The sequence below is a fragment of the Bubalus kerabau genome, chromosome 4, assembly GCF_029407905.1.
Source record: "Bubalus kerabau isolate K-KA32 ecotype Philippines breed swamp buffalo chromosome 4, PCC_UOA_SB_1v2, whole genome shotgun sequence".
Taxonomy (NCBI): domain Eukaryota; kingdom Metazoa; phylum Chordata; class Mammalia; order Artiodactyla; family Bovidae; genus Bubalus; species Bubalus kerabau.
In genome coordinates this window covers 23,590,841-23,616,974 of record NC_073627.1, presented here as the reverse complement: position 1 = coordinate 23,616,974, position 26,134 = coordinate 23,590,841, and the positions used below count along the sequence as shown (strand labels likewise).

The window sequence follows — 26,134 nt, the reverse complement described above, 5'->3', positions numbered from 1 at the left end:
TTCATAGCTGTGGTGCCCGGGCTTAAGTTGCTCCATGGCTTGTGGGATCTTCCTGGACCAGGGATCGAACTCAGGTCCCCTGCACTGGCAGGTAAGTTTTTAACCACTGGACCACCAGGAAGTCCCTTCAGTTTTGTTTTTGATACTTAATAGTCTATGTGAAGGATTTCCCTGGTGGTCCAGTGGGTAACTCTCAGTTCCCAATGCAGGAAGCAGGGGTTTGATCCCTGGTTAGGGAACTGGGATCCTGCACAATGTGTGCCATGGGGGTGGGGGAGGGGGAAAAAGGTCTGAGTTTAACTTTCCTGTAAGATGAGAAGGGGTTGGGCCTTTCTAACATTTTTTCCCCCCATAAATGATTAGCCAATTGCCCCAATATAATTTACTGATATCATCAAGCAGTTGACTGGATTATCAAAATATTATTAAAGTAGGGAGTCGAAATTTATATTTAAAGCTATTTATTGATGGAGGGTCAACACCTTTTGAGTGTGGAAGAGATGAATTTAGCACCCATGTTTAAAAGCTCAGGGAAAAATCTGCTTGGCTGTTAGTCATGGTGCCTTTCTCTTAGAGCTATCACTGTGGCCAGGAGTTATGAGGGACATCAGAAAATGATGAGAATAGCTCTCAAAGCTATTTTATAGTGAAAAGTGAAGAGGATATATTTCAGACTAAGGAAAAGAGTGTAGTGTAGGGTGAAATAAGGACAACAATCAAGGGTTGCAATGTTTACAACATTTTATTAAAGTACAAAATAGTTGGAATTAAGCTAAATAGAAAAACATAGTAAATATTTACAAAAACATTAACATCACTCAAGTCACACAACACATGTAATGAATGCAGGAAGGTCTTGAAAAGTTTATAAATTGAAAATTATGGAGATTTCCCAAAATGGATATAAAAGCTCACTGCTGAGTATAGCATCAATATTCTTTGAGAATATTGTTCCTGACTCCTTTGCAATCTGAGGGGACAAGTGTTGAGATAATCACAACTTAGGATCTAATTTTCTTCATTTTATCGACTGTTAAAAAGACACATCCACGGTGTTTTTCTTCAGCTTCTGCTATTATTCAAAAGGATACGAAGAATATGAACAATTTTTCACTGCTTAAAAATTCAGCATATAAAAGGCTGAGTGAGTATTTGGAACTGGAACTACATAGAGTTCTATCTGATGGAAAATTACTTATAAAACTAAGATAAAACAGAGAACTAATCATGCTCTATCTCATATTTACTGAAAGTAGGCAGAGTAGAAACTTTTATGTCAAAGGGCTCCAATTTTAGCTTAATGAACTGTCAAACTACATTATGCTAAAGTTACCACACAACTATCCTGAGAGGCCAGGAGAACCTAAAATCATACTTTAAAAGACAAGAAAACAGACTAAATACATATACAAAGCAGAGAAGAAAACAAAACACTGTCCACGAGATGGTCACAGTATTATACAGTATTACAGAGAGATAAAGGACACTTGGGCTCTACATACTTCACTTTAATGGTCCTGAACTAAAACTGCCTTCCCCAAACTAAATTCAGAGGGGAGGAAATTGAGACATTTACCTAACTTTAAAATCATTACTTAAAATAGTCACCTCACATTTTAAAAGAAATCATCTTCATCTGATTCTTCAAGGTACTTTATAGGTTTCTTTGTTCTTCCAGATTTTGCCCGAGAACCCACAGCTGAGTCCAAGTCCAGATGGAAATCATCACTTTCCTCCTTGGGTTTCTAAAAAAGAACAGCACAAATAATTTCCAGTATCAACCGGACAGTAGAATTATATACCAACAGACTACAACTCAAGAATTTTCCACCTTCTAACAATAAGAAACAGACCAAAGGCAAATCTCTCATTGACTAATTAGTGACATTTAGCTGTTTTACAGCTAAACTACATAGAGTACAAGGGTAATGGATTTACATTTATTTTCTTAAAAATGAGCCCAATTATTAGCAGCAAAGCCTGATTACGTGTTTCACAGTAACTTTTTTCAGTGGGAAAAAAAACCTACAGTGTAAGGACTGACTAGAATAAGTACCTTGCTCGTGACTGCTTTGGAGATCAGTTTCTCAAAATTAGAGTCCGAATCATCAGAGGAGGATGCCTTCCTTTTGCGGCGAGTCTTGGTTTTGGGGGCATTCGGCTTTTTAGAGACATCAGAATCCAAGTCTGGATCCTTTTTGTTTTTTTTTGGTGCAGCTCTTTTTTTGGCGCCTGTAGTGGAGGTGGAAGACTGACCTGTAACACAGGCGTTCATCATGGTCACTCTTAGCGGGATTGTTTCCACAGTGAACTTTCTTTAGCAACTTGTTTTCCACTTATATTTAACATAGGAAAAGACAACATAATCGAGACGAAAATGCATAAGAGAACTGAAATATTCTTAAGTATCCAATTTTTTTTGTAGTTATAGGCGTCATGTTAAGCGTTTGTAACTGTTTCTAAGTCCCATCCCTGTCATAGGTATGAGTTAGGATAATACCTGGCATTTTGAGAAACACTTTTTAAAAATCTTCTGACTAGCAATATTGATTATAAAGATCTAAGGATTTGTTTTCATTTAGACAAGGTCTTTATTTTAGTATCTATAGTAAATTTGGAGAATAAAAATTTGAAGTTGACTTGTAGAAGCCAGTTATTTAATCCCAATATTAACCCAATTCAAAGACTGAGGCTCACTTTTTGCTGCTGTCTTCTTTGCTGTCACATTCTTTTTAGGAACAGGGTTTATGGTTTCAGTTACAGCTGGGAAATCTGCAGCAGGAGAGCTTGGAGGAGGTGGTGCATTATCCTCAGCATCATCAGCATCAAGCTCTGTTACTTCAAATGGAAAGGAAAGTAGTACATATAAGCAATACAGAAAAATCTGTGCTTTGTCCCTGCTCTGAATTCCTATTCAAACACCATGTTTGTGACTTTTCTGGACTATTTCAAACACACTTTTATAACTTTGTTCTAATTTCTGGGTTCTTCATCAGCAAAGTTATTTTTTGTATCTCTAGCACAGTACCTGGCAAGCACATGGTTACTTTTAATATATTAAATGGAGAACTTATTCATGTGCAAAACTAAATCTAATGACCAACATCAATGTAATACTAACAAGAACCCACATTTATTTTCAAAGACAGGACTTGGATAATATAGTCTGGGTTAGAAGCCAGGTGGACCTGAGTGTCCAGTAAAGCAGACATCTCACAATTTTTACTTAAATACATACCTGATGAGGCACTCTTTAGTGGCTTCAGTTCTTTGTTACTATGTCTAGAATAAAATAAAACAAAACATCCTGACGACCAGTTCTAAATGTGTCAAACAACAAAGAATATATCATCAACTATTAAAAACAATCATGCTAAAATCCCTATTAGAGAGGATACTTACTTCGGGGAAGTTTGGATCTTAGGTGGACTAGCATTTGATGGGACAAAATCATCTTGAGTGTCTTCATCAAAATCTGAAAAATCTTCATCTGAATCCAAATCCATTGTGAATTTGGTTTTTGCTGTTAAAAATATACATATGCAAAGAATCAAAGAGGACAACAGGAGAAATATTTAATCCACAGATTAATGTAATATGTCCTGAAGATATAAGCTTCAGTTTAATCTTTGAAAAGATGTCTTAATTTCTCAAAAATTTAATTACTGCTCTAAGATAACCATTTCTGGGATTATGTACCTCGAAATACACAGGTCATTTGAATTTTTCAGAATATACAGCATGTTCTTCACTTTTCCTTACCTGCTGCTCTCCGTGACTCTTTTTCTCGTGGAGGGACATCAAAATTACTTTCGTTACTGCTCATATCTGATTCTGAATCAGACCAGGGGTTTCTTTTCTTTGCTTTCTTGATTGGTTTAAATGGCAATGTAGTTTGTTTCTTTGTCTTGGTAACTGGAAAGGAGATAGGAATTAACCATCTTTACATATTTTCTGACTCACTTTTCTCCATCTATTATCCATCTATCCTTCAAATATTAGGTTGCCCAAAAACTTCATTTGGCTTAAAGTGTAAAAATAAAAAATATATTTTTCATATTTACCAAGGACTTTATTCAACAAAGCAGTCACTAACTGAATGAACTTTTTGGCCAACCTAATACTTAACTCTGTGCTAGTACTGGGAATACAATGGTGACCAGAAACAGAAATAGTCCCCCTTGCTAAGGAGCTTATAGCTTGGTCATCTAATCCCATAGTAGTAGTAATCCCACAGTATATGTGTTTACATAGGACATGCATCAATAGTATGCGTGTGCTGCTGCTGCTGCTGCTAAGTCGCTTCAGTCCTGTCCAACTCTGTGCGACCCCAGAGACGGCAGCCCATCAGGCTCCGCCGTCCCCAGGATTCTCCAGGCAGGAACACTGGAGTGGGTTGCCATTTCCTTCTCCAATGCATGAAAGTGAAAAGTGAAAGTGAAGTCACTCAGTCGTGTCCAACTCTTCATGACCCCATGGACTGCAGCCTACCAGGCTCCTTTCATGGGATTTTCCATGGATGCATGTGTATGTATATAAATATGAGGCTTTTGCAAGAAAGAGGTGTTTGAGCTGAGATCTGAAGTTTAAACAAGAGTTAACTAGCTGAAGGGAAATGTATGACAAACATTCTAGTTCAGGATATAACACGCACAAAGTTCTGTGAGAAAATACAGTGCATTTAGGAAGCTGAAAGAAATCCATTATGGCTGGAAAACAGAAGTCAGGAGGAGAATGACTGGTCTTGTTAAGAATTTTGTTTTAAACAGGGAACTTACATGACCAGATTTGCATTTTTAAAGAGTTTTGTAGGCTACAGTGTGGAGATGGGAAAGGCACAAGAACAGCTGCAAGATCAATAAGTTATACAAGTCAAGGCAAGGGAGACAATGCAAAGGGAAGAATGGCTTGGCCCAAACCTTAAGGGGCATTTAATGGCTGAGTTGAAGAGGTTTAAAGTCACTAAGTCTTGTTCATTCTTAACCCCAACTGTCTCTCATACCCACCCTTTGCTATTTATTTCCCTCATTTAGGCCCATAGATAAGGACAGTCTTCCTACTGGTCTACTTAGTTCTTTCTTCATATACCTAGTTGAATCCAACATATCCACCCTCCCCAACAACCTGGTTTCCTAACTCTCCACAATTCGATATAACTATTTACTACTATTTTTCAAAATAAACCCTCCCATTCTGCGAAGGGGGCCTTCTCATTGTCCCATGCACATTGCATAATACATATTTGATTCATTGGTTTTATATGCTAATTCATTGCTTTGTGTTGTTCAGTTGCTAATTTGTGACCGACTCTTTGTGACCTCATGAACTGCAGCCAGGCTTTCCCATCCTTCAGTATCTCCTGGAGTTTGCTCAAATTCATGTTCGTTGAATTGGTGATGCTATCTAACCATCTCATCCTCTGCCACCCGCTTCTCCTTTTGCCTTCAATCTTTCCCAGCATCACGGTCTTTTCTAATGAGTTGGCCACTAGCATCAAGTGGCCAAAGTACTGATTGCTAGGTAGTTTAAACAGCATAGTACATACGGCATATTTTTATTACTTTTTTGGAGGATAATTGCTGTGCAACATTGTTGGTTTCTGCCATACAACAATGTGAATCAGCCATAACTATATATATATATCCCTTCCCTCTTGAGCCCCTCTCCCATCTTCTTACTACTTCTTTTTCAACACTAAGATCTTTAGGGGACAACAGACATGGTTGGATGGCACCTGGACATGAGTTTGAGCAAACTCTGGGAGACAGTGAAGGACAGGGAAGCCTGCAGTGCTGTAGTCCAGGGAGTTTCAAAGACTCGGACGCGACTGGTCAACTGAACAACAACAAAAGATGTTTCTATTTGTTTTATTCATCTTTGTACTCCCCACAGAACTGAGTACACATTACCTATCAAAAGTAGGTACTCAAGGATAGATATATACATCAATCAATGGAATAGAGTTGAGAATCCATAAATAAACCTTAGATTTTTGGCAAAAGTGAAAACAATTCAATAGGGAAAGTTTTTTCAATATATGATGCTGGGTCACCTGGATATCCACATGCAAAACAATGAAGTTGGACCCCTTGCTTATACCATATACAACTTACTTCAAAAGTACCTAAATGTAAAAGCTAAAACTAAAAACTCTTAGAGGAAAATAAGGGGTAAATCTTTTCTTCTTTTTTTGGCTACACCACAGGGCTTGCAGGATCTTAGTTCCCCAACTAGGGATCAAACCTGGGCCCTCAGCAGTGAAAGCATGGAGTCCTAATCACAGGACTGACAGGGAATTCCTTAGGCAAAAGATTAGATATGACACCAAAAATATGAGCAACAGAAGAAAAAGATAAATTAGACTTCATCAGAATTAAAAATTGTGCTTCAAAGGACACCATCAAGAAAATGAAAAGATATTTCACAGGCTGGCAGAAAATATTTGAGAATCATATATTTGATAAAGATCTGGCATCTAGAATATAAAGAACTCTTGCAACTAACTCAACGATAAAAAGACAAATAACCCAATGTAAAAAATGGGCAAAGGATCTGAACAGACACTTCTCCAAAGAAAGTGGAAACAATCCACATATCAGCTGATGACCAAATAAATATAATGTGGTATATTCATACAATGAAAAACTATTTGGCAACAAAACAGAATGAAGTATTGATACATGTTACTACATGGCTGACCCTTGAAAACATTATGTTAAGTGAAGAAGTCAGCCACAAAGGAAAATATTACATGATTCCATTCATATAAAATGTCCAGAATAGACAAATCTAGACACAGAAAGTAGATTGGTGGTTGCCTGGGGGGAGGGGGAGTTGGGAGAAAATGGAGTGTGACCATTAATGGGTACAGTGTTCTTTGCAGGGCAAGAAACTGTTCTAAAACTGAGTATACTAAAATCACCAAATGGTACACTTTAAATGAGTGAATCTTGCACATGAGTATGTTAAAACATCTCAATGAAGATGTTAAAAATAAGTAGATATTCAGTAAAGGCATAAACAAATGGTTAGAGTTGTTATTTCTATTTAATTTACTGAGTGAATGTTAAGTATATCCCAGGTACAGTGCTGAACTCTGGGGATAAAACAACATAACTAAGATGTGGTGACTGTCTTCAAGAAACTTATATATGAATATGGTTCCAAATAGGAAAAGGAGTACGTCAAGGCTGTATATTGTCACCCTGCTTATTTAACTTCTGTGCAGAGTACATCATGAGAAACGCTGGGCTCGAAGAAGCACAAGCTGGAATTAAGATCGCCGGGAGAAATATCAATAACCTCAGATATGCAGATGACACCACCCTTATGGCAGAAAGTGACGAGGAACTCAAAAGCCTCTTGATGAAAGTGAAAGAGGAGAGTGAAAAAGTTGGCTTAAAGCTCAACATTCAGAAAACAAAGATCATGGCATCTGGTCCCATCACTTCATGGTAAATAGATGGGGAAACAGTGTCAGACTTTATTTTTTGGGGGTCCAAAATCACTGCAGATGGTGACTGCAGCCATGAAATTAAAAGACGCTTACTCCTTGGAAGGAAAGTTATGACCAACCTAGACAGCATATTCAAAAGCAGACATTACTTTGCCAACAAAGGCCTGTCTAGTCAAGGCTATGGTTTTTCCAGTGGTTGTGTACGGATGGGAGAGTTGGACTGTGAAGAAAGCTGAGCACCGAAGAATTGATGCTTTTGAACTGTGGTGTTGGAGAAGACTCTTGGGAGTCCCTTGGACTGCAAGGAGATCCAACCAGTACATTCTAAAGGAAATCAGTCCTGGGTGTTCACTGGAAGGACTGATGCTAAAGCTGAAACTCCAATACTTTGGCCACCTCATGCGAAGAGTTGACTCATTGGAAAAGACTCATTCTGATGCTGGGAGGGATTGGGGGCAGGAGGAGAAGGGGACGACAGAGGATGAGATGGCTGGATGGCATCACTGACTCGATGGACCTAAGTCTGAGTGAACTCCGGGGGTTGGTGATGGACAGGGAGGCCTGGCGTGCTGCAATTCATGGGGTCGCAAAGAGTCGGACACGACTGAGCGACTGAACTGATGTTATATATATTAAAATCTTATAACCAGCTAGAAAGTGAAACTTAACAAACTGAGCATTTTCTTCAGAGCCCAATAAAGTATTTCATTACAAAAATCAAATACCAAGGAAAAAGATAGGGAATTTCAGATATAGTCCTTCATGGACCTCAAGAAGAACTTCTGAATATCTATGTGGAACATACTAGGTAACAAACAGAATTTAATCTCAACTCTACATCATTTTTCTTAAGATGTTTCAATACCTGGCTCTCTTTTCTGTTTCTTTTCCAGTCTCAGTTTTAGGCTTTCCATTTCCATTCCATCCTCTTGAGGGCTTCCTTCAGTATTTTCACTCTAAAAGACAGCATGACAAAAATGGTCAAATTCTGCCAACTTATTATTCAGCATAATATAGGGTCAAATATACAAATATATATTTGGTCAAAGAGTGATTTTTTTTTTTCTATTTTGGCTAAGAGCTCTGAATAATGGTATGGGTACGACTTTTTCAAGATACTTAAACACTGAAAATAAATCAGGCTCATAAGAAAGGGAAGTTATGATGAGTTGATAAATTTCCAAACTACAGGATTAGTTCTATGATTAGTTCAGTTCTAAGTGGAAAAATGCTTAAAGTGTTTTATGTATAAGCTTTCAAGAGTATTACCTTAATTTTCTTTTTAATTTTCTTTTCTGCCTCTGCTTTCATTTCTTCAGTCACTCGGGGGATGACTCTCTTTCCACTTGGAGAAGGCAAAATTTCTACCATTTGTGTTTTTTTCCCCTTTGCTTTCCCACCTTTCCCAGGAAGTCCTATTTGTTCATCTTGTTTCTCCTTTGCTTCAACAACCTAGAAAAGGTGGATATAAGAAAGCAAGTCTATGGGGAGGAAGATGGGAGGGAAGTTCAAAACAGAGGGAATATATGTATACCTATGGCTGATTCATGTTGAGGTTTGACAGAAAACAGCAAAATTCTGTAAAGCAATTATTCTTCAATAAAAAAAAAATATATATAAAATGGGGTCACACCAAAAAAAAAAAAAAAGCAAGTCTATAAGCTAACAAGGACATTACAGCATAGATGTCACTTTATCCCTAGGGATAGAATAAAAGGCAATGATTAAACTGATTTCAGTTTGTTACATCTCAAAGGTAAATTTGTGATAAGCTGTTCAAACATTAAGGCACACTTTGAAAAGTGGAGATAAAAGACTGAGTTCTACGTTTGATTCTACAACTTAACCTTTTGAGGATAAAATGGGGAATCAGAATTAAGGATAAAATACATATACATACATATAAATGTATACGTTTATAAACTCAAATAAGCAGAAAGGATGTGATTCCAGTAATGTATCCAATCACCGATTACAAGCTAGATATCCAAACTGAAGTGCAATAATATAAATCTTCACATTAAAGATTTTAGCTTAATTTATGGAATTAAGATACTTTTTATGTTAAAGATAATGCTGCAAAACAATATTACTGATTTGGAAACAAAGGATCTTCTTAAACTACTGATTAGTCAGCCGTCTTTGTCCTTTCAGGTTTACTTGGGGGGCTGGGTTGGTGTTCTTCTACATTTAAATTCTCACTCCCAATAGGTCAAAAATCAACTTTTGTCCTTTCCCCTCTTCCTGTGAAAACTTCTAGGTAGTGTGTTTCCTGGTACCATTTACTTTATAACTTGTTTCTAACAATCTGTCACTTTATGTGTTATCTTGAAGTGTTTCTTCATGCCCCCTATATTCTTTCTATTGTCAACTATGAAATTTCCTGACAAAGAGGTATATTGCTAGAATAGCTTATTTCCTTAATACAAATTCTAACATGGGCATTACAAACTACATACCTCCAGCTCTTCAACAAAAGCAGCCAAGTCTTCTTTCCACAAATCTGATGGACTCTTTCTCTTCAATGTTTCTAGCTCTTGCTCCTTCATAAGACAGTCAGAAAATTAAGAGTTAATTTATGTGCATAAACAGCATTTTCCCAAAGCCCACAATTTTCTTTCACCATTAGAATACAACCAAGCAACATGTACTATCCAGCAACAACTCACTTTTTCATTTCTTAGTCTGCACAGTTCATCTTTCTTTTCCTTGGTTAGATACCAAAGAGGCATGTCAAGAAGGTAGTTGAAGGTAGGTCCAGAATCTGTTGCAGAGTCACTCTTTTCAGTTTCCTTTTCATTGTCACTCTCTTCATTTTCTTCTTCATCCGGAACCTAAACAAGAAATTAAAATGTATCTTTAATAGGAAATGTGTAATATAGACATTAGACTGTACACAATCTCTAATAACATAGAAAATGCTAACCAAGAAATTACCTTTTGCTGGGCTTCTTTCCAAGCTTTCACAGGATCCGAATCATATCCTCTCTGAATCAGAACTTTAATTAACTCTTTCTTAGGCTTATTTTCTATTTAAACAAATGTGAACATAGAGACAGTAGTTTTGAGCAATATTTTAGGAAAGGATAAAGTTTTTACCATATTAAGTCAAAAGATTAAAACTGGAAATTATAAGGTCTTTCTGCATAAATTTGTTCATCCTGGTGGACACCAAGTCTTCTCCCTAAACCACTGATAAATATAAATTACCACAAGGGGGCAGTCAAATCATATATGAGGTTGTGATCTAATCATAACAGAAGACAATCAAAACCTTTATTTCTGATAAATATCAACCTCAATTATACTCTGTTCTTTTAATTTCAACACTTTAATTTCAGCAGGTAAGTTCTTAGTGCCATCATCCAAACATTGATTTCTCTTGATTATGGCCCCTTATAATGCATTTGTCCCCTTTTTTCTACAGTACCCCCTTCTCAATGACTACTATAGTCAATTTATTAGACTTTGAGGGATACTGAATGTTAGTAGTTGTGATATAGTGAGGTTCTAAGTGCCAATTAACTTGACATAAATCACACCTTTAGGCCTTTTATATTAACTCTTCAAGAAGCCTGGGCAGTCTCTAGTATTTCCTAAATTCTAGTCAACTAAATATAATCTTTACTTTTTATTTTTGAGTCATACCCAATATTATTTATTTAGCTTTGTCTTAAGTGGTAGAATCTGTGAAATTAGGGGACTGAGATGCCACTGTTATAGTATTTTAAAAGACCCATGAATATGTAACTACTAAGCTAAACATTTTTGTGTACCATTAGAAAAGTATCCTGTGATCACTATGTAACTTGTGTTGTCGTGTTTTGGGACTTGCTACTACAGCCCATAGTTACCTGGCTTTTCTAGTTAATCCTGGCCAGAGCTGAGGCTTCTAACTTTAGTCAAAACTGTTTTATTCCTGGTTAATACTTAAACTTTGATTTTGTTGCTTCTGGAAAGTCTTAAAATTCCTTCAGACATGACTTTCAGTCTTGGGTATACAATTTACTTATAATCGATTTAAAATCCTCCTTCCTTTTTGGTTTTTCTATCAGACTTCCCTCTGCTGTTATCAATCAGTTTACACAGGGACTTCTACTAGCTCTCCATTCTCTTCCGTCTAAAGTGAAAGTGAAGTCGCTCAGTCCTGTCAGACTCTTTGTGACCCCATGGACTGTAGCCCACCAGGCCCCTCCATCCATGGAGTTTTCTAGGCAAGAGTACTGGAGTGGGTTGCCATTTCCTTCTCCAGGAGATCTTCCCGACCCGGGGATCGAACCTGGGTCTCCCGCATTGCGGGCAGACACTTTACCGTCTGAGCCACCAGGGAATGTTAACTAATTTCTGATTTCTCAAGATGCTCAGTCTAGGAAAAGCTATCTCTTTTAAACCATAAATGCTTATTTAGATATATGAAAGACACACATGGAGAAATAAATGGATTTTGTCTTCCCTCCCTATCATTCCTCTCACCAAAAATGTTTAAAGAAGTGAGGCAAGATTGTAATTTTAGTACAGGCAGTTATTGGTCCAGAAACATACCAATGATTATTTTGCCATCTATTTTCTCTAAGATAAAGCGAGCCTGATTATTCAGTTTAGCAGATTCAGCACCAAGCATTCCTAGAAGCCATTCTTTTCTTAATCCATAATACTTAAGCCTGAGTTCAAAGAAGTCTCTTAGAATATCCAAAACTGTGTCGTATTTCTTTAAACAGCCTACATGGTCAAAGAGGACCTAGAAAAGAAAAAACAAGATTAGAGTCAACAGTAGATAAATTGGCTAAACTTTAATGGTTTTAGAGGAAAGACCTCATTCTTTGAAAATGTAAAAGTAGCCTAAGACATCCTTTAAAAATTTATATTAACCTGTAATATACATGGAAACGTGTTTATCATAAAACAGGACATACCATGGAGTTGCATGTGAGACTAGTCTGGAGTTTGAAGACTTTGTGTAGTCCAGCTCTCTCTGCCTCCGCCAGCTTTTCTTCAGTCATCTTCACAACAAACTTCACAGTGGTGTCTGTGTGGTATTCCCTATAATCTGTTATGAGAGGCGGTGTCTTCTCAGTGCCATTCAACATGGGCTCAAGAACCTGTTCCTTATACGTCTAAAAGAAAGAATCCTTTTGTAAGTTTCTAAAACTTAGGCTCCTGTATATTCAACATACGTTAGTATAAAAAATGTTTCCCCATCACAGAAATCAAAAAAGAAATCCTTACTTACCTGGGTCCACGTTCTGATGGGAAGCTCTGAGATTTCAATGGTTGTAGAATTAAGAATAGCCACTTCACCACTAATCACATATTGATTTGGAGCCAGCTCCTCAACAGTACCCTTGAAGTTCTTGTAACTTGGAAGCTAAATTGGTATTTAAAAAAAGAATGTTTTCGAAATGTGATACTAAAATCCCAACAGCATTAAACAGTAAATCTAACATTAAGCAATAAATAAATTTTTATGCTCTTTAACTACACCATCTGCTGAATTGAAACCAGAGGAAAACTAAGGTTCTTAGTCCACAGAATAGTTACCATTGGCAAAGGTTCTTCTCCATCCATCAAACGTCTGATGTTATTCACAACTTCACGAACATCAAAGTTGGGGATTTTGCAGGACCACCCAGTACCAATTCCTTCAGCGCCATTTATCAACACCATGGGTATAATAGGAATATACCATTCAGGCTCAACACGCTGGTTGTCATCATATAAAAACTTTAATGTATGGTCATCTTTTGCTGGAAATAACAACCGAGCCAAAGGGCTAAAGAGAAAACAAAGAATGTTGTTTTAGAAAAATATTGGCTTTGACACAACTTTCATGGAAAGAACATGTGTTATTTCAGATATACACATAAAAATTACCTTGGCTTTACCTGTTAATATTTATTTACCAATATTATTTACTGAGTATTTTCTACATATATGTTAAGCACTGCAGATATTAAGTCTCAGTCTTTAAGGAGCTCAGTACAGGTAGATACTCTAGTAGTACAGCCAATGAATGTACATTTGGTCAGGTGGTATGGTAAATATTAAATAGATAAAGTAGCTAAAATTGGTTGAGGGGCTGCTAAGGAATGGTAAGCCCTTTCTGATAGGATAATATTTGAACACAGAAGAAACTGAGAGAAAGTGTACAGCAAACAGAGGTACCAGTAAGTCAGAGGCACTGAGGGAGTGTGCTTGGCCTCTTTGATTATAGGCAAAGAGGCCAGGTGTGTTTGAAGAAGAGATAGTATGAGATGGAATCAAGACATGAGGAGGGGGAGCACAGATCATATAGGGTCTAGCTTGCTAAAATAAAGCTCTAATTTTTCTCTGAATGAAGAAGTTATTCCAGTGGCTAAGAATCCACCTGGTTGGGGAACTAAGATCCCATATGCTGTGAGGCAGCTAATGAGCCCGTACACTCTAGAGTCCATGCACAACTAAAGAGAAGCTCATGTGCTGCAACGAAGATTCTGCATGTGACAACTAAGACCTGATACAGCCAAATAAATAAATATTTTTTAAAAAGTTGGAAGGTTTTGAACTCGAGTAACCTATTTAAAAAAATTAATCGACTGCCAACAGAAAGAAGGGTGGTAGACTATACTAGTCTATATAATGAATGGGGTGACTAAGTATTTTTCCAGTTCAGAGTCCCCAGGACTTGCTGATGAACTGGATGCAAGTGTAAAGAAAACAAGTCAAAGGTAACTCCAAATTTTTAGCCTGAGAATTAGGAGGATGGTATTTCATTTACTGAGACAGGGACTAAGAGTGTAGTTTTGAACTTATGTTTGAGATATTTATTAGACATCCAAGTAGTAAAAGCTGAGAGGGACATGAAATTTAGAGGCCAGGGCTGGAGCTGAGACTGGATGCATGAGATATCATCCCTGGATGGGAAGGCAGTATATTTAGTAGAAAGAGATCAGATGAAGAAGCCCCAGGGCAGGCCATAATTTGGAGGTTGGGAAGATGAGAAGGACCCAGTGAAGAAGACTAATAAGGAGGAGAACCAACAGCCTAGTGTCCTGGAGGACAAATAGAGAAAAAAAGAGGTTCAGGGATGGAATTATTAATTATGCCCTATGCTGTTGAAAGAATGAATAAGATGACAGTTGAAAATTGACCAATCATAATGTACTTTCCACAGACTTGTAAAGGAAGTAGTATTTCCACTTTGGTATTTAAGAAGAATTAAGTTCTTATCTTGACTCTGGCTTAAACTCTATTATCGGAGTTTCTTAATCTTGGCACTACTGGGTCAGATAGTACTGTGCTGTGCAAGTGCTGTCCTGTGCATTATAGAGCGTTTAGCAACACCCCTGGCCTCACTAGATGCCAGTAGCATGGCTCCCCTAGTCATGACAATCAAAAATGTCTCCAGACATTGCCATATGTCCCCTCAAGGGTGAAATCTACCCTGGTTGATAACCACAGCTCTAGATGGAAGAAAAGAGAAGAAAATAAAAAGAAACAAGAGTAAAACATTTATAGTTTGGCAAGGAAACATTTTAAGGGATATAAAGGCTAAGCTATCAAACTGAAATAGAATTTTGATTTTCTACTCATTGCAAAGAGTAGACTAATTAAACTTTAATGAGCTAGTTTAAAACAATTAAGAATGCAAACATTTGCATCAAAAATCCATTTTCTGATTAACCGAATTTTTCTGTTTTTGGTCAACTAACTCACAAGACTTCAAAATTGGAAATGGCAATTTACTAAAAATCGGAAGCATACCCACCTGAGCATTGTGAAGATGTATCGAGGACTAGCAGAGTCCTTGCCACCATGCAACCTGGTACCAAACTGACCAATGGGCTGCAAAAGGTTCAGATTATTGCTGCCCACAAAGTTCTGAGCCAAATTGATAATGGTCATCATTAGTGACATCTGGGGGAAAAAAGATTCATTAGTCTCATCCATAGGCTCAATAATAACATGTCTATTGTTATGACTAAATTTCACTATAATCCTGTAAGGTTTTATGAAGTGTAGATGTTTACTGGCTTTTCCAAGATAAATACATGGCAGACGTAGTACGTAAACCTAAGACTTCTGGCTCCTAGTTCAGGGTGCTTGCCTTCCAGCAATTTCTATCAAGTCTTAACCCTGAAGGCACAGCTCCTCTATTCACCCTCTGCAGAATGAAGTATTTCCTCCTTTGTGTTAAACACTTAACTCCTTTCTACTCTAGCATGTTTCACTCTATAGTTACGTGAGTGTATGTGTACATGTGTGGTAGCCCTCTGGCTTAACTGTGATTATATGTTAAAGGTAGAGAATATATATATGATTTAATTTTGTATACTCTGTACATGGTAAGCATTAAACAAATATTTACTAGGTGAACATCTACAAAGTACCTACTATATTTTGATTTGAAGCAACAAGCAAGGCAATCATCTCTTTAAAAATCTAGAAACTTACAGGAAATCTTATTCTTTAAAAATGTTTTATATAATAAATGCAAAAAACCAATTTCAAAATAAAAAACTCATAGACGTATGTTTGTATAAAGGCAATCAATTCAGACATATATGAAAAATTAGAAAACTGCCCTTTCCCATTCCCAGGGATAACCAAAGATAACAGTTTGGAGTATACTATTATTCTGGTCTTCTTTTCTTTTCCCTCACTTGATAATAGATCATGGATGTTCTTCAGTGTTAGTACCTAGAGATATGTTGTTGTTGCTAAGTCATGTCTGACTCTTTTGTGACTCCATGGACTCTAGCCTGCCAGGCTCCTCCTCTGTCCACGGGATTTCCCAGGCAAGAATACTGGAGTGGGTTGAAGAATACCGTTTCCTTCTCCAGGGGATATTCCTGACCCAAGGATCGAATGTGTGTCTCCAGCATTAGCAGGCAGATTCTTTACCTCTAAGCCACCAGGGAAGCCCCACCTATCACTTATATCACAGATTCCATGTACAGATGTCATAATTTATAATAATTTTCCATTTGATGGACACTTTCCATGTCTAAATTTTGGCATAACAAAGTTATAGCAAACATTACTAAATATTAATATCTTTGAATGTAGATCCTTGCATATCTTTTGATTATAGTAGCCTTGTTTTAGACATTCCCTTCTCCAGGGGATCTTCCCAAACCAGGGATCGAATGTGGGTTTCCTGCATTGCAGACATATTCCTTAGCCTCTGAGCCATCAGGGAAGCCCATTATAGGAACATTATTTTTATAATCAGATTGTTAGGTTACAAAATAAACAATTTTATAGTTTGATATATTTCACCAAATTGTTCTCTACTATGGATGTACCAGCTTATACTTTCACCAACTGTTTGGAGAATGACTTTGCAGGTATTTCTGCTATAATGCTTTCCAGAAACATTATAGATTATGTGTTTACCTCACCATGATGATAAGAGGACATCTCAGCTACTGACCCAGCTAACTGGGCAACCTTCACCTCTCGCTTGTCATTCCGTTTGAAACATGTAAACAAAACCTTTCTCTGACCTGGTTTCAAACCTTCAAAATGAAAGAAGTGCAAATATTAATATCATTAATTTAATCATTTCTAAGCATCGATATCCATCTTATGGTAAAAATAGAACTCACCATCCACCATAGATGGGATAGATCTTTCATTATCAGAATTTGAGAACAGGATAAGTTCCTTGTTTATGAAGTCATTGTATGTCAGATATGTGGTAGCTTGCCCATACAAATAATCCTGAGGAACCAAAGAGATTATTACATGATCTAGTTTAAGATAAAAAAAATGACTAGTCTTAACAATGCTTAGTGCAAAAATAAAACAAAGCATTATCATTTCTATGCTAATTCTTAAAGTCTTTCAAAAAGAAAGAATTATAAAGTATTTTATGTTTTAAAGACAAAGCAAATTTATTTGCTGCACAATTAGGAAAAAAGTTTATTGACTTTGTAGTTTCTTTCAGGTCCAATACATCTATGCAGCAATCATTAAATAAGGATATTTACAAGTAGTTATCTATTAACTTTTTTACTGAAACTTTTATTTAGTAGCCTTAATTTGCTATACTATCAATTCTAAAAGGTCAGTAAATAGTACATTTTGTGGGATATATTTAAAATTTTCTTACATCAGGAAGGCCAAGTAACTTTCGTTGTCTTCTATCTTCCATGAAATGAGTTAACCATTCCTTTCGATCATCTGTCTGCTTTTTGCTAAAGGCCTACAAATTAGAAGATAAAAAAGATGTTACTGGCACTAACAGATACCAAAATATTTTTTCTAGAAAAAACTAACAAACCATAATAACTCAGTTTCTAAAACATCTGATTCCTTTCTTTGGAATATGTGTACTGAAAATCATCTATTTTATAAAACATTTTATTATATGAAAAATTAAATGTTTCAGTTGACTAGTTAAAACACTGATTTCTAAAACCAATGTGTGTATGTGCTCAGTTGTGTCTGACTCTGCAACCCAATGGACTGTATGTAGCCCACCAGGCTCCCTTGTCCATGGGATTTTTCTAGTCAACTATTACTGGAGTGGGCTGCCATTTCTTTCTCTAGGGGATCTTCCCAACCCAGGGATGGAACCCATGTCTCTTGCATCTCCTGCATTGGCAGGCAATTTTTTTTTTACTACTGCTCCACCTGGGAAGCCCCTCTAAAACCAGAATGTATTTGTGAAATACACTCAAAACTCACCAGGCTGATTGCAGCATCATCTTCAGGACCGGAATATTTGAATTGGATACGATGTCTTTTCATATCTGCAAAGTATTCTTTAGCTTCCTTTGATGTGCTGGTACCCAAACCTACAAAAGCAAGAACACCCACCAAGTTACTCCATATAAACCTGTACAATGGTATATAACAAAATGAGAAGTTCTATGTGAGTTTCAGTACAAACCTTTGTAATACTTGACTTTCCATTTTTTATGATTTGGTGTAGAACTCTTCCATTCTTCAAACTCAGGAAGGCTATAGAATGCCATTTCTTGTTTGTTTTTAGACACCTGAGGTAAAAAAACACATTGCTATGGCTTTCCACACTGCTGGGTTCCCTGCATACCATCACACATCACTGAGGCTATATGTGTATCCAGCGTTGAGGAGTAGAGCCTTCAAATATCCATTATGGTATCTTAGAAATCAGTATACCTTTACAATGGGAGTGATAAATTCCTCCAGAAAACGATGTCGCAGAAGAGAGGGCCAGTTGTGATGGATAAAATTAATCAGCAAGCCTTTGATATGGGAACCGTCTTGGTCCTAGAAATATTTGGAAAGCCAAAACACAAAAGATTTGCTTAGAAACTAAAAAAAATTGTGACTGACATACCGGAAATTTCTCAAAAGTTTTTCTGTGGGGATTAAAGAAAAAAAAAAAGCTATTCAAATTTAGACTCACTTAACCTGTATTATATAATATGCATAAAATAGAAACATATCTTATTAGATGTGGACTAAAGATAAATAATATCCTTTCATGGCAGGAAAGCAATGCAACAATAAGACATGTTTAATTCTGACCTGATCTGTCATAATCATTATCTTTCCATAACGTAGAGTCTTCAGTGAATCTTCATCTTCATAGTTTTTCTTGTACTGAAGACCCACAATCTTAATTATATTGTTAATTTCAGCATTTTCCATTATCTGAAATGGACATATAGACAAAAAGGTAAGATTTTATTTACAAACTTTAAAGGAACAAAGAATTATAACAGTATATGTTGCTTGGGTTTTTTTGAATTCCAGTATTTTTTAGTTATTAGCAGCAGCAGCAGCCTATACTTTAGTAAGTCAGAAAGATCTGTTAAGATATGCTACATTATACACAATTTTCTAAAATAACGACAAACTAAGATATATTTTAAAATCTTATATATATCTTATATCCTCCCAATAAGGGGGTGAAATATAAGCTTAGATTCTGAAGATAGTTTTTATATACTCTACCTGTTTATGAGAAGCTTCTCGAACATTGAGTATTTTTCCTCTAAGAGGGAAAACCCCATACTTGTCTCTCCCAACCACACCAAGGCCTGAAACAGCTAAAGTTTTAGCTGAGTCTCCCTCTGTCAGGATAAGTGTACACTCAGTAGAGTTTCGTCCTCCTAAAATAAATGAATATTAGCATATTTAGTTCAACCTCAAATATACTAACTCAGACATGTGATAAAACACAAATAACTTACACTTCATAACAAGTTGGCTTGAGAGTCAAATAGAGTTAAGTAATTGGACTTATAGTTTAAAGTTTGTAAGTTAATAAAGTCTTAGTTTCCTAGACTAATCTTTCATGATGATTATACAGTTGCCAAACATTTGCTTGATCATATTACATTTAACATATTTTGTGGGTAATGAGGTTTAGGACATGACTCTAAAATATGGCACCTTGACACATTATCTTATTAAGCTCAGGGAGTTTTGAGAAAAGAAAACTTTAGTAGAAGCAAGAATATCTCTCTGATCTCTCCCCTAAACTTCTCTCCTGAAGCAGGTCATAAGATCCTCATGCAGGAGGTGCTTGCCTTAAACCCAGAAGAAAAGAACATTTTAATCTAAGATTAAAGGTCACCAAGAAGAATCTGAATGAAAAGGCCATGCTAAGTGTCCCCAGGTTTACTATAATCAGCTAATAATCACTGTCCTATCATATCTTTCCAGAACTTTGCATTCTTCATCAAAGCTAGCATAAAATCACTTAGGTTTAACCATTTTTTTGGGTTTTCACTTCCTTACAAATTTTCTGGTCACATGAAACTATATTAAATAAATACACTTGCTTTTTTCCTGTTAATGTCTGTCATTTTATTTTTCAGAGATAGCCAGGGACTTAAGAAGGTTGAGAAGACTTTTTCCTCCTCTACATTAGGTAATAGATTACTGTATAAACATTCTTGTTTTATACACCAAAATAATCATTTCAAAACTATTTTTAACAGTTAAAAACAGAAATGACCCAAGTGTTCAATAACAGGGAACTGGTTGATTTTTAACAAAGTACAAATATTCTGTTGAATATTAAGTGTCAAGGGAAAAATATCCACAGTATGCTGTCAATGAATCAAATCAAATAAGTATAAGATTTAAACTTTGGAAACATTAAATGTGTACCTGCATCATTGGCATCATCAAGTTTGGGAATTCCTTTGATTCTGTTATGTTTTACAGCAGAACACTTCTTGTTTAACTGGATTTGGGCCTTAAATCTCACCCAGTTTAGTATACTTTCTACAATACCACACCCAATTGCCTGAAAATGAGAAGATTCATGTTAGGGAAAAAGAGTTCTGTCAGAAATACGGAATACAAATGAACTCCCACAAAAATGGGCAGAATGTGGCACATTTTCCTGTCTCAGGTTATCACTACTGAGGCAGCTGGTTCCTTTGGGTTTTCATTCAATATTTACTGACTACATACTTATACGGTGCCAGGCACTGAGCTCCATGTGGAGATCTAGAGGTTAAAACAAGTTAGCCGTAGTCCTTGTCCTAAAGGAGTTTGGTACAACAAGGAAGACAGAAATAAAATGAGTGATTACAGTGTGAAGAGATAAGTGGAAAGCATATCATGTATAATAATATATGGCCAGTGTCTTATGGGAACAAATTTTTAGGGAAATGAATAGAAAGTAAAGGTTTTCCTAAAGAAATAACATTTAAGACCTAAAGTAGTCAGCCAAGTGAAAAGCGTTTCAGGCAGGGTAATCCCTCTGTCTGAAATGTGAAAAAGCTCTAAAGAGGGAAAGAGTACTCTGTTTTTGAGTAATTTAAAGCCAGTAGGAGTGAGACTTAGGTAATGTGGGAAAAGTGGTACTGAGATAAGGTTGGAAATGGCAGGGTCTTGTAGGCTGAATTAAGGAATTTAGGTTTATGCAACCTAATAGTTGGTTGGAGCCTTTGACTAAAACAGGACATAGTTTTGTTTTTTGGGGGTGGGGAAGTTCCATGAATGGCGATTAGTGAGTATGGAGAGAACTGATTCAGTTCTGGATGTGTCCGCTGAGAGCAACTTAAGGCATTCAATGCTTGGTAAGTAGTTAGATGAGATAAATTCAGAAGTGATCTGAACTGGTGACATGTAATGGCCAAATAGAGATGGCATATAGATGATAATTAAGGGCTTGGTAAGAGTTGGTAAGCGGTAAGGGTTGTTTTTTTAATTTCCTTTTCAGAGAGAGAAGACGTGGGAGGAATTTTGGTTTCTGCAGAGTTGAGAAGGGCAATGGAAAATAAAGGAAGATGCTTCTATCTTTTATTTCCTTCTAAGTACTCACAGCTTTGATGAATTTTTCACTCAGCTGGCATGTTGATCCAAAGCTCTTGACTTGTAAAGTCATGTTCTCTTTTGTCTGGGAGTCGAAGGTTGGGTTTTCAATTAAGGCATTCACAAAAATCCACATGTGATTTTTTACCTGCGTAAAAATTGACAGTAAATTACTGAAAATTTACTCATGCTTTATTTATAGACTTTTGCTTCTTCCTTGACTTTCAAAAAGAACAGTGTTAAAGTATCGTACCTGATGTGCTTTTACTGCAACACCACCCTTGTTCTTTTTCTTCACAACATCAACAAGTTTGGTCACAATCTGATCAGCTACATAATCAACATGTCTGCCACCCTAATGAGGAAAAATACCAAACTGTAAATCCATTACCCTCAAAATTGTAATAATAATCAAACATTTTAAAAAAGCTAATTTAGTTCCCTTGATGCCAAGGTAGCCAAATATTCAAGTTCATTTTATATATTTAAAACAAGAATACTTATATGAAATATGTAAAGATAAATCATGATTGATAATTCAAAAATAAAATTACCTTGGAAGTAGCAATGCTGTTGACAAAGCTAATTTGCTGAAAGCCTTTTTCACTCATTGTTAAACATACTTCCCACCTGTGGTTTACTTGTTCATGGATAATTTTCAATGGATTGCCAGTTTCATCTACCTTATCCTTCAGATACAGATCTACATAGCTACGGAAACCTTTCACCTAAAAAATAATAGTATTAATTTTTTTTAAGTAAATGAAAAAGTAGGTTATAAAGATTTTTCAAAACTAATGAAATGGTGTTCACTGATATGTATAAGAGGATGGTCATTAAAGGACACAAAAGGATTTAGTTAGAAGATTCTTTGAGAAAGACTTCAGTGAACTTAAAATAAGTTAACTGATTTTTTTAAAATGTGGCATTATGTTTTCTTTACAGGAACATATCTGAGAAGCGCTAAGAAAAACAAATGGGAGAAAAAAAAAATCAACTTTGCTTTTGATGATGGTCACAAAGTACCTCATTGCCTACATTCAGTAAAATACTTACTGGAAGCCTATTTCCATTGAGATAGACCTTGACATCTTTAGTGGATCCAGCAATATCATATGCTCTTCTAACCATCAGTGCAACAATATCTTTGTCTAGGCTTTGCATTTTAAACTTAGACAAATCAGGGTGGAAGGTAATACATGTATAATCTTCTCCACTAAAGGGCTTGAGTTCCATCTCACCAGCTTTCCCCATGTTATCCATCCATGTCTATGGAAATAAAGAATAGAGGAGAGAAAAAAACTCAAGTTATCTCACAAACTAGAATTAAATAACACAAATTTATAAGTCCTAAAAAAAGAAAAACACACACTCAACCAAACCAACCCCCACCCCTCAACTCCCCTAATATACGTTTATGAGTAACTTTCTATGAGCTTCCCTAGTGGCTCAGAGGGTAAAGCGTCTACCTGCAACGCAGGAGGCCCGGGTTTGATCCCTGGGTGGGGAAGATCCCCTCAAGAAGGAAATGGCAACCCACTCCAGTACTCTTGCCTGGAAAATCCCATGGACAGAGAAGCCTGGTAGACTACAGTCTGTGGTGTCACAAAGAGTCGGACACGGCGGAGTGACTTCACTTTCCCTTTCCCATAATTTAATAGATTATAAATTGCTATAGCATAATTTATAATCAAGGCACGAGATACTCATTTACTTACCTGTTTGAACATTTTCTTGTATTCTTTGCTTGCTGTTTCCACAGTAAATTTGGTACTGAATATGTTACACAGTTTGGCTCCATAGCCATTTCGACCACCTGGGCAAATAAATGTAAAATGTGATTTAATTGTTCTTATCTCATTTACAGCTTTATTTCTTAATCACTGGCAATGCTATTTAATTATAGAGATTTACTCCCATATTTTTAACCTTTAGGCCACAATCTTTGAAAAGATGTATTTTTTCAGCAACAAATGTGTTTTTTATTTTCCTCAATATTCTACCTGTTACTTTCTTTTCTTCATCATCATAGTTGCTAGAAGTTAGGAGCTGTCCAAAGATGAGAGCTGGGACATACATCTTCTCAACTTTGTGTTCGACAACAGGAATACCTTTTCCATTATTCCATATACTAATTAAATTGTTTTCCCTAAGAAAAGAAGATTGAATTCTTTTTTTGTAAAACAGATGTTAAGCTGGTGCTTAATTCTTTTCATATTTAAATACCATTGTCTCTAAAACACACATGTCTCAATTTCTTTATGACTCTTTATATATATACCTTCTGAAATTCAGCACACTTAGTTCCAAACACTCATGAAATAGGAGCCAAAAGGAAAAAAAAAAAAATCAATCCTTTTCCAACACCTGGGCAGACACTGATAATACTGAAAAAATATGAAGCTTTAAAATGTTAGGATAAACAAAGGGAAATGACTTATGCCCAATGGAAAGAAAAGGACAAAATTTGGAAACAATATTATTATACCGCTTTTAAGAGGATCATCTGCACTGTCCCAGCTCCCTTAGCTTTCCCACCTGACAAAGCACACTGGCAAAACAAATATCAAAGAGCATTATCAACTGTAAACGTCCCTGCTCACCAATAAAATGTTCAAAATTTATTCGGACTTATATTTTAGTTCTAACGACACACACTATGGTTCTTATTACACGTAGCTTGCTGCTGCTACTGCTAAGTCGCTTCAGTCGTGTCCAACTCTGTGCGACCCCATAGACGGCAGCCCACCAGGCTCCGCCATCCCTGGGATTCTCCAGGCAAGAACACTGGAGTGGGTTGCCATTTCCTTCTCCAATGCATGGAAGAGAAAAGTGAAGGTGAAGTCGCTCAGCCGTGTCCGACTCCTAGAGACGCCATGGACTGCAGCCTACCAGGCTCCTCCATCCATGGATTTTCCAGGCAAGAGTACTGGAGTGGGGTGCCATTGCCTTCTACGACACGTAGCTTAAAACTAGCTTAATATTTTTTAAAAGACTATGGTATCAAGTCCTTAGGAGCACTCAAGCACATCATTAACACATTTCCCAAAAAGAATCTAAAGTATAGTTTATGTTATAACTGAATAGGATAATAACAAAGGGAAGCAACACCCTGACTACCCACAAAAGGACATTTATAAGCAGAAATGTTAGATCAAATTATTCTTTATCACCATCTGCTGGTTTACTGTTTGAATAGCATCATGAGAACAAGTTATAGCTATAGACTCTGGAATACTTAGAGAACTTATTGGAGATGTTTATTGAAATATTTAGAGATAAAGTGTTATAATGTCTATAATTTATTTTGAAATGACTAAAAAATATAGATGGTACACAATATGGCAAAGTGTTGACAACTGTTGGATCTAGATGGTAGCTATCTAGATTGTTCATTTTAGCACTCTACCTTTCTGCACTTCTGCAAAATTCCATTAAAAAAAAGCTCAACTTTACTATAAATCAAGTAAATGCAATTAACAGCAACAGGGTGCTACAAAAAACAAAAGACTAAGCAGGAGACTTACGGGTCAATTGTGATTCTAATACAAGACATTTTTGGGTCCCTTTGTTTGTTGTCTGCAGCATTGACTGAAAGAAAATACACATTTGTAAAAACTTAAAGTATTTTAGAAAACACTCTTTACCTCTAAGATATAAAAAGAAAAAAAAATCTCAAGCAGTGCAGAAGTAACATTGATGAGGTATTCATTCAGCAATTTTTATTCATAGGACTGTTTCTAAGAACTCAACTTCCTAGATTCCAGCAGACTAACCTTTGCCAACTGTTTTTTGCTAGGAATAATACTTCTCACATCTGACCAGTAGATCTTTGTATTAAGAATATACTTACCTAGAATCTCATCAAAGATTTTGTACAAACCAGGAACATAAGTGACTTCCCTATAGTTAATGCCAGTATCTTCATCATAAACCCACATTTGCTGGAAATAAGAAAAAGAAATACGGTTACTCTACTTTGTTTTATTATCATGGTTACTGTAAAGTCTTCTGAATTAGTATGACAATGTAGATGATAGCTTAGGCCAGTTCCAGAAGACAAAGTACATGAAATATAGAAAATTAACCTGGAAAAGTATTCATCTTAACTACACTTAATTAGCCTGATTTTACCTGGGTCACTGATTCCACAGAGCCAATGTAGGTGTCTGGGCGAAGCAGGATATGTTCCAGTTGTGTTTTCTTTTGATAGATTCTTTCAATAGACAATCTTTTCTTAGCATCTTCATTTTTCTTTGTTTTGCTGACTTGCATATTTTCATTTACAGGCTAGCAATTTTTTAAAAAATTGAAGAAAAGGGATTTTGAATCATAGGTTTATCAGAAACCAGAAACAAAATACCTATCGTAGTGGTCTGCTTACACACACCGAAACAAATCACACAGCCTTTTGGTAGGTATCAATGGAGC

General features: G+C 36.3%; 1 protein-coding gene across 2 annotated transcripts in view; it reads right to left on the bottom strand.

The window, feature by feature from the left end:
• Nucleotides 1-723: 723 nt before the first annotated feature.
• The window catches only part of TOP2A (DNA topoisomerase II alpha), a 210,549-nt gene continuing 185,138 nt past the window's right edge, over nt 724-26,134 (bottom strand). Inside the window, exons 3-36 of one of the 2 annotated variants that reach the window (XM_055575925.1) lie at nt 25,838-25,993; nt 25,557-25,647; nt 25,231-25,294; nt 23,707-23,852; nt 23,422-23,519; nt 22,760-22,972; nt 22,258-22,431; nt 21,957-22,058; nt 21,714-21,851; nt 20,549-20,687; nt 19,385-19,542; nt 18,956-19,081; nt 18,584-18,694; nt 18,333-18,438; nt 18,128-18,237; nt 17,550-17,642; nt 17,044-17,158; nt 16,832-16,953; nt 15,201-15,349; nt 12,995-13,226; nt 12,687-12,821; nt 12,370-12,570; nt 11,999-12,194; nt 10,394-10,485; nt 10,126-10,290; nt 9,916-9,999; nt 8,726-8,908; nt 8,322-8,412; nt 3,763-3,915; nt 3,403-3,523; nt 3,239-3,282; nt 2,698-2,838; nt 2,057-2,256; nt 724-1,745 (exon numbers count right to left, since the gene is read on the bottom strand). In XM_055575925.1, the coding sequence (XP_055431900.1) occupies nt 1,617-1,745; nt 2,057-2,256; nt 2,698-2,838; nt 3,239-3,282; nt 3,403-3,523; nt 3,763-3,915; nt 8,322-8,412; nt 8,726-8,908; nt 9,916-9,999; nt 10,126-10,290; nt 10,394-10,485; nt 11,999-12,194; nt 12,370-12,570; nt 12,687-12,821; nt 12,995-13,226; nt 15,201-15,349; nt 16,832-16,953; nt 17,044-17,158; nt 17,550-17,642; nt 18,128-18,237; nt 18,333-18,438; nt 18,584-18,694; nt 18,956-19,081; nt 19,385-19,542; nt 20,549-20,687; nt 21,714-21,851; nt 21,957-22,058; nt 22,258-22,431; nt 22,760-22,972; nt 23,422-23,519; nt 23,707-23,852; nt 25,231-25,294; nt 25,557-25,647; nt 25,838-25,993 (4,578 nt within the window). In that variant the 3' untranslated portion in view covers nt 724-1,616. The remainder of the gene's footprint in view (nt 1,746-2,056; nt 2,257-2,697; nt 2,839-3,238; nt 3,283-3,402; nt 3,524-3,762; nt 3,916-8,321; nt 8,413-8,725; nt 8,909-9,915; nt 10,000-10,125; nt 10,291-10,393; nt 10,486-11,998; nt 12,195-12,369; nt 12,571-12,686; nt 12,822-12,994; nt 13,227-15,200; nt 15,350-16,831; nt 16,954-17,043; nt 17,159-17,549; nt 17,643-18,127; nt 18,238-18,332; nt 18,439-18,583; nt 18,695-18,955; nt 19,082-19,384; nt 19,543-20,548; nt 20,688-21,713; nt 21,852-21,956; nt 22,059-22,257; nt 22,432-22,759; nt 22,973-23,421; nt 23,520-23,706; nt 23,853-25,230; nt 25,295-25,556; nt 25,648-25,837; nt 25,994-26,134) is intronic. The other variant, XM_055575926.1, reaches the window with a different exon arrangement.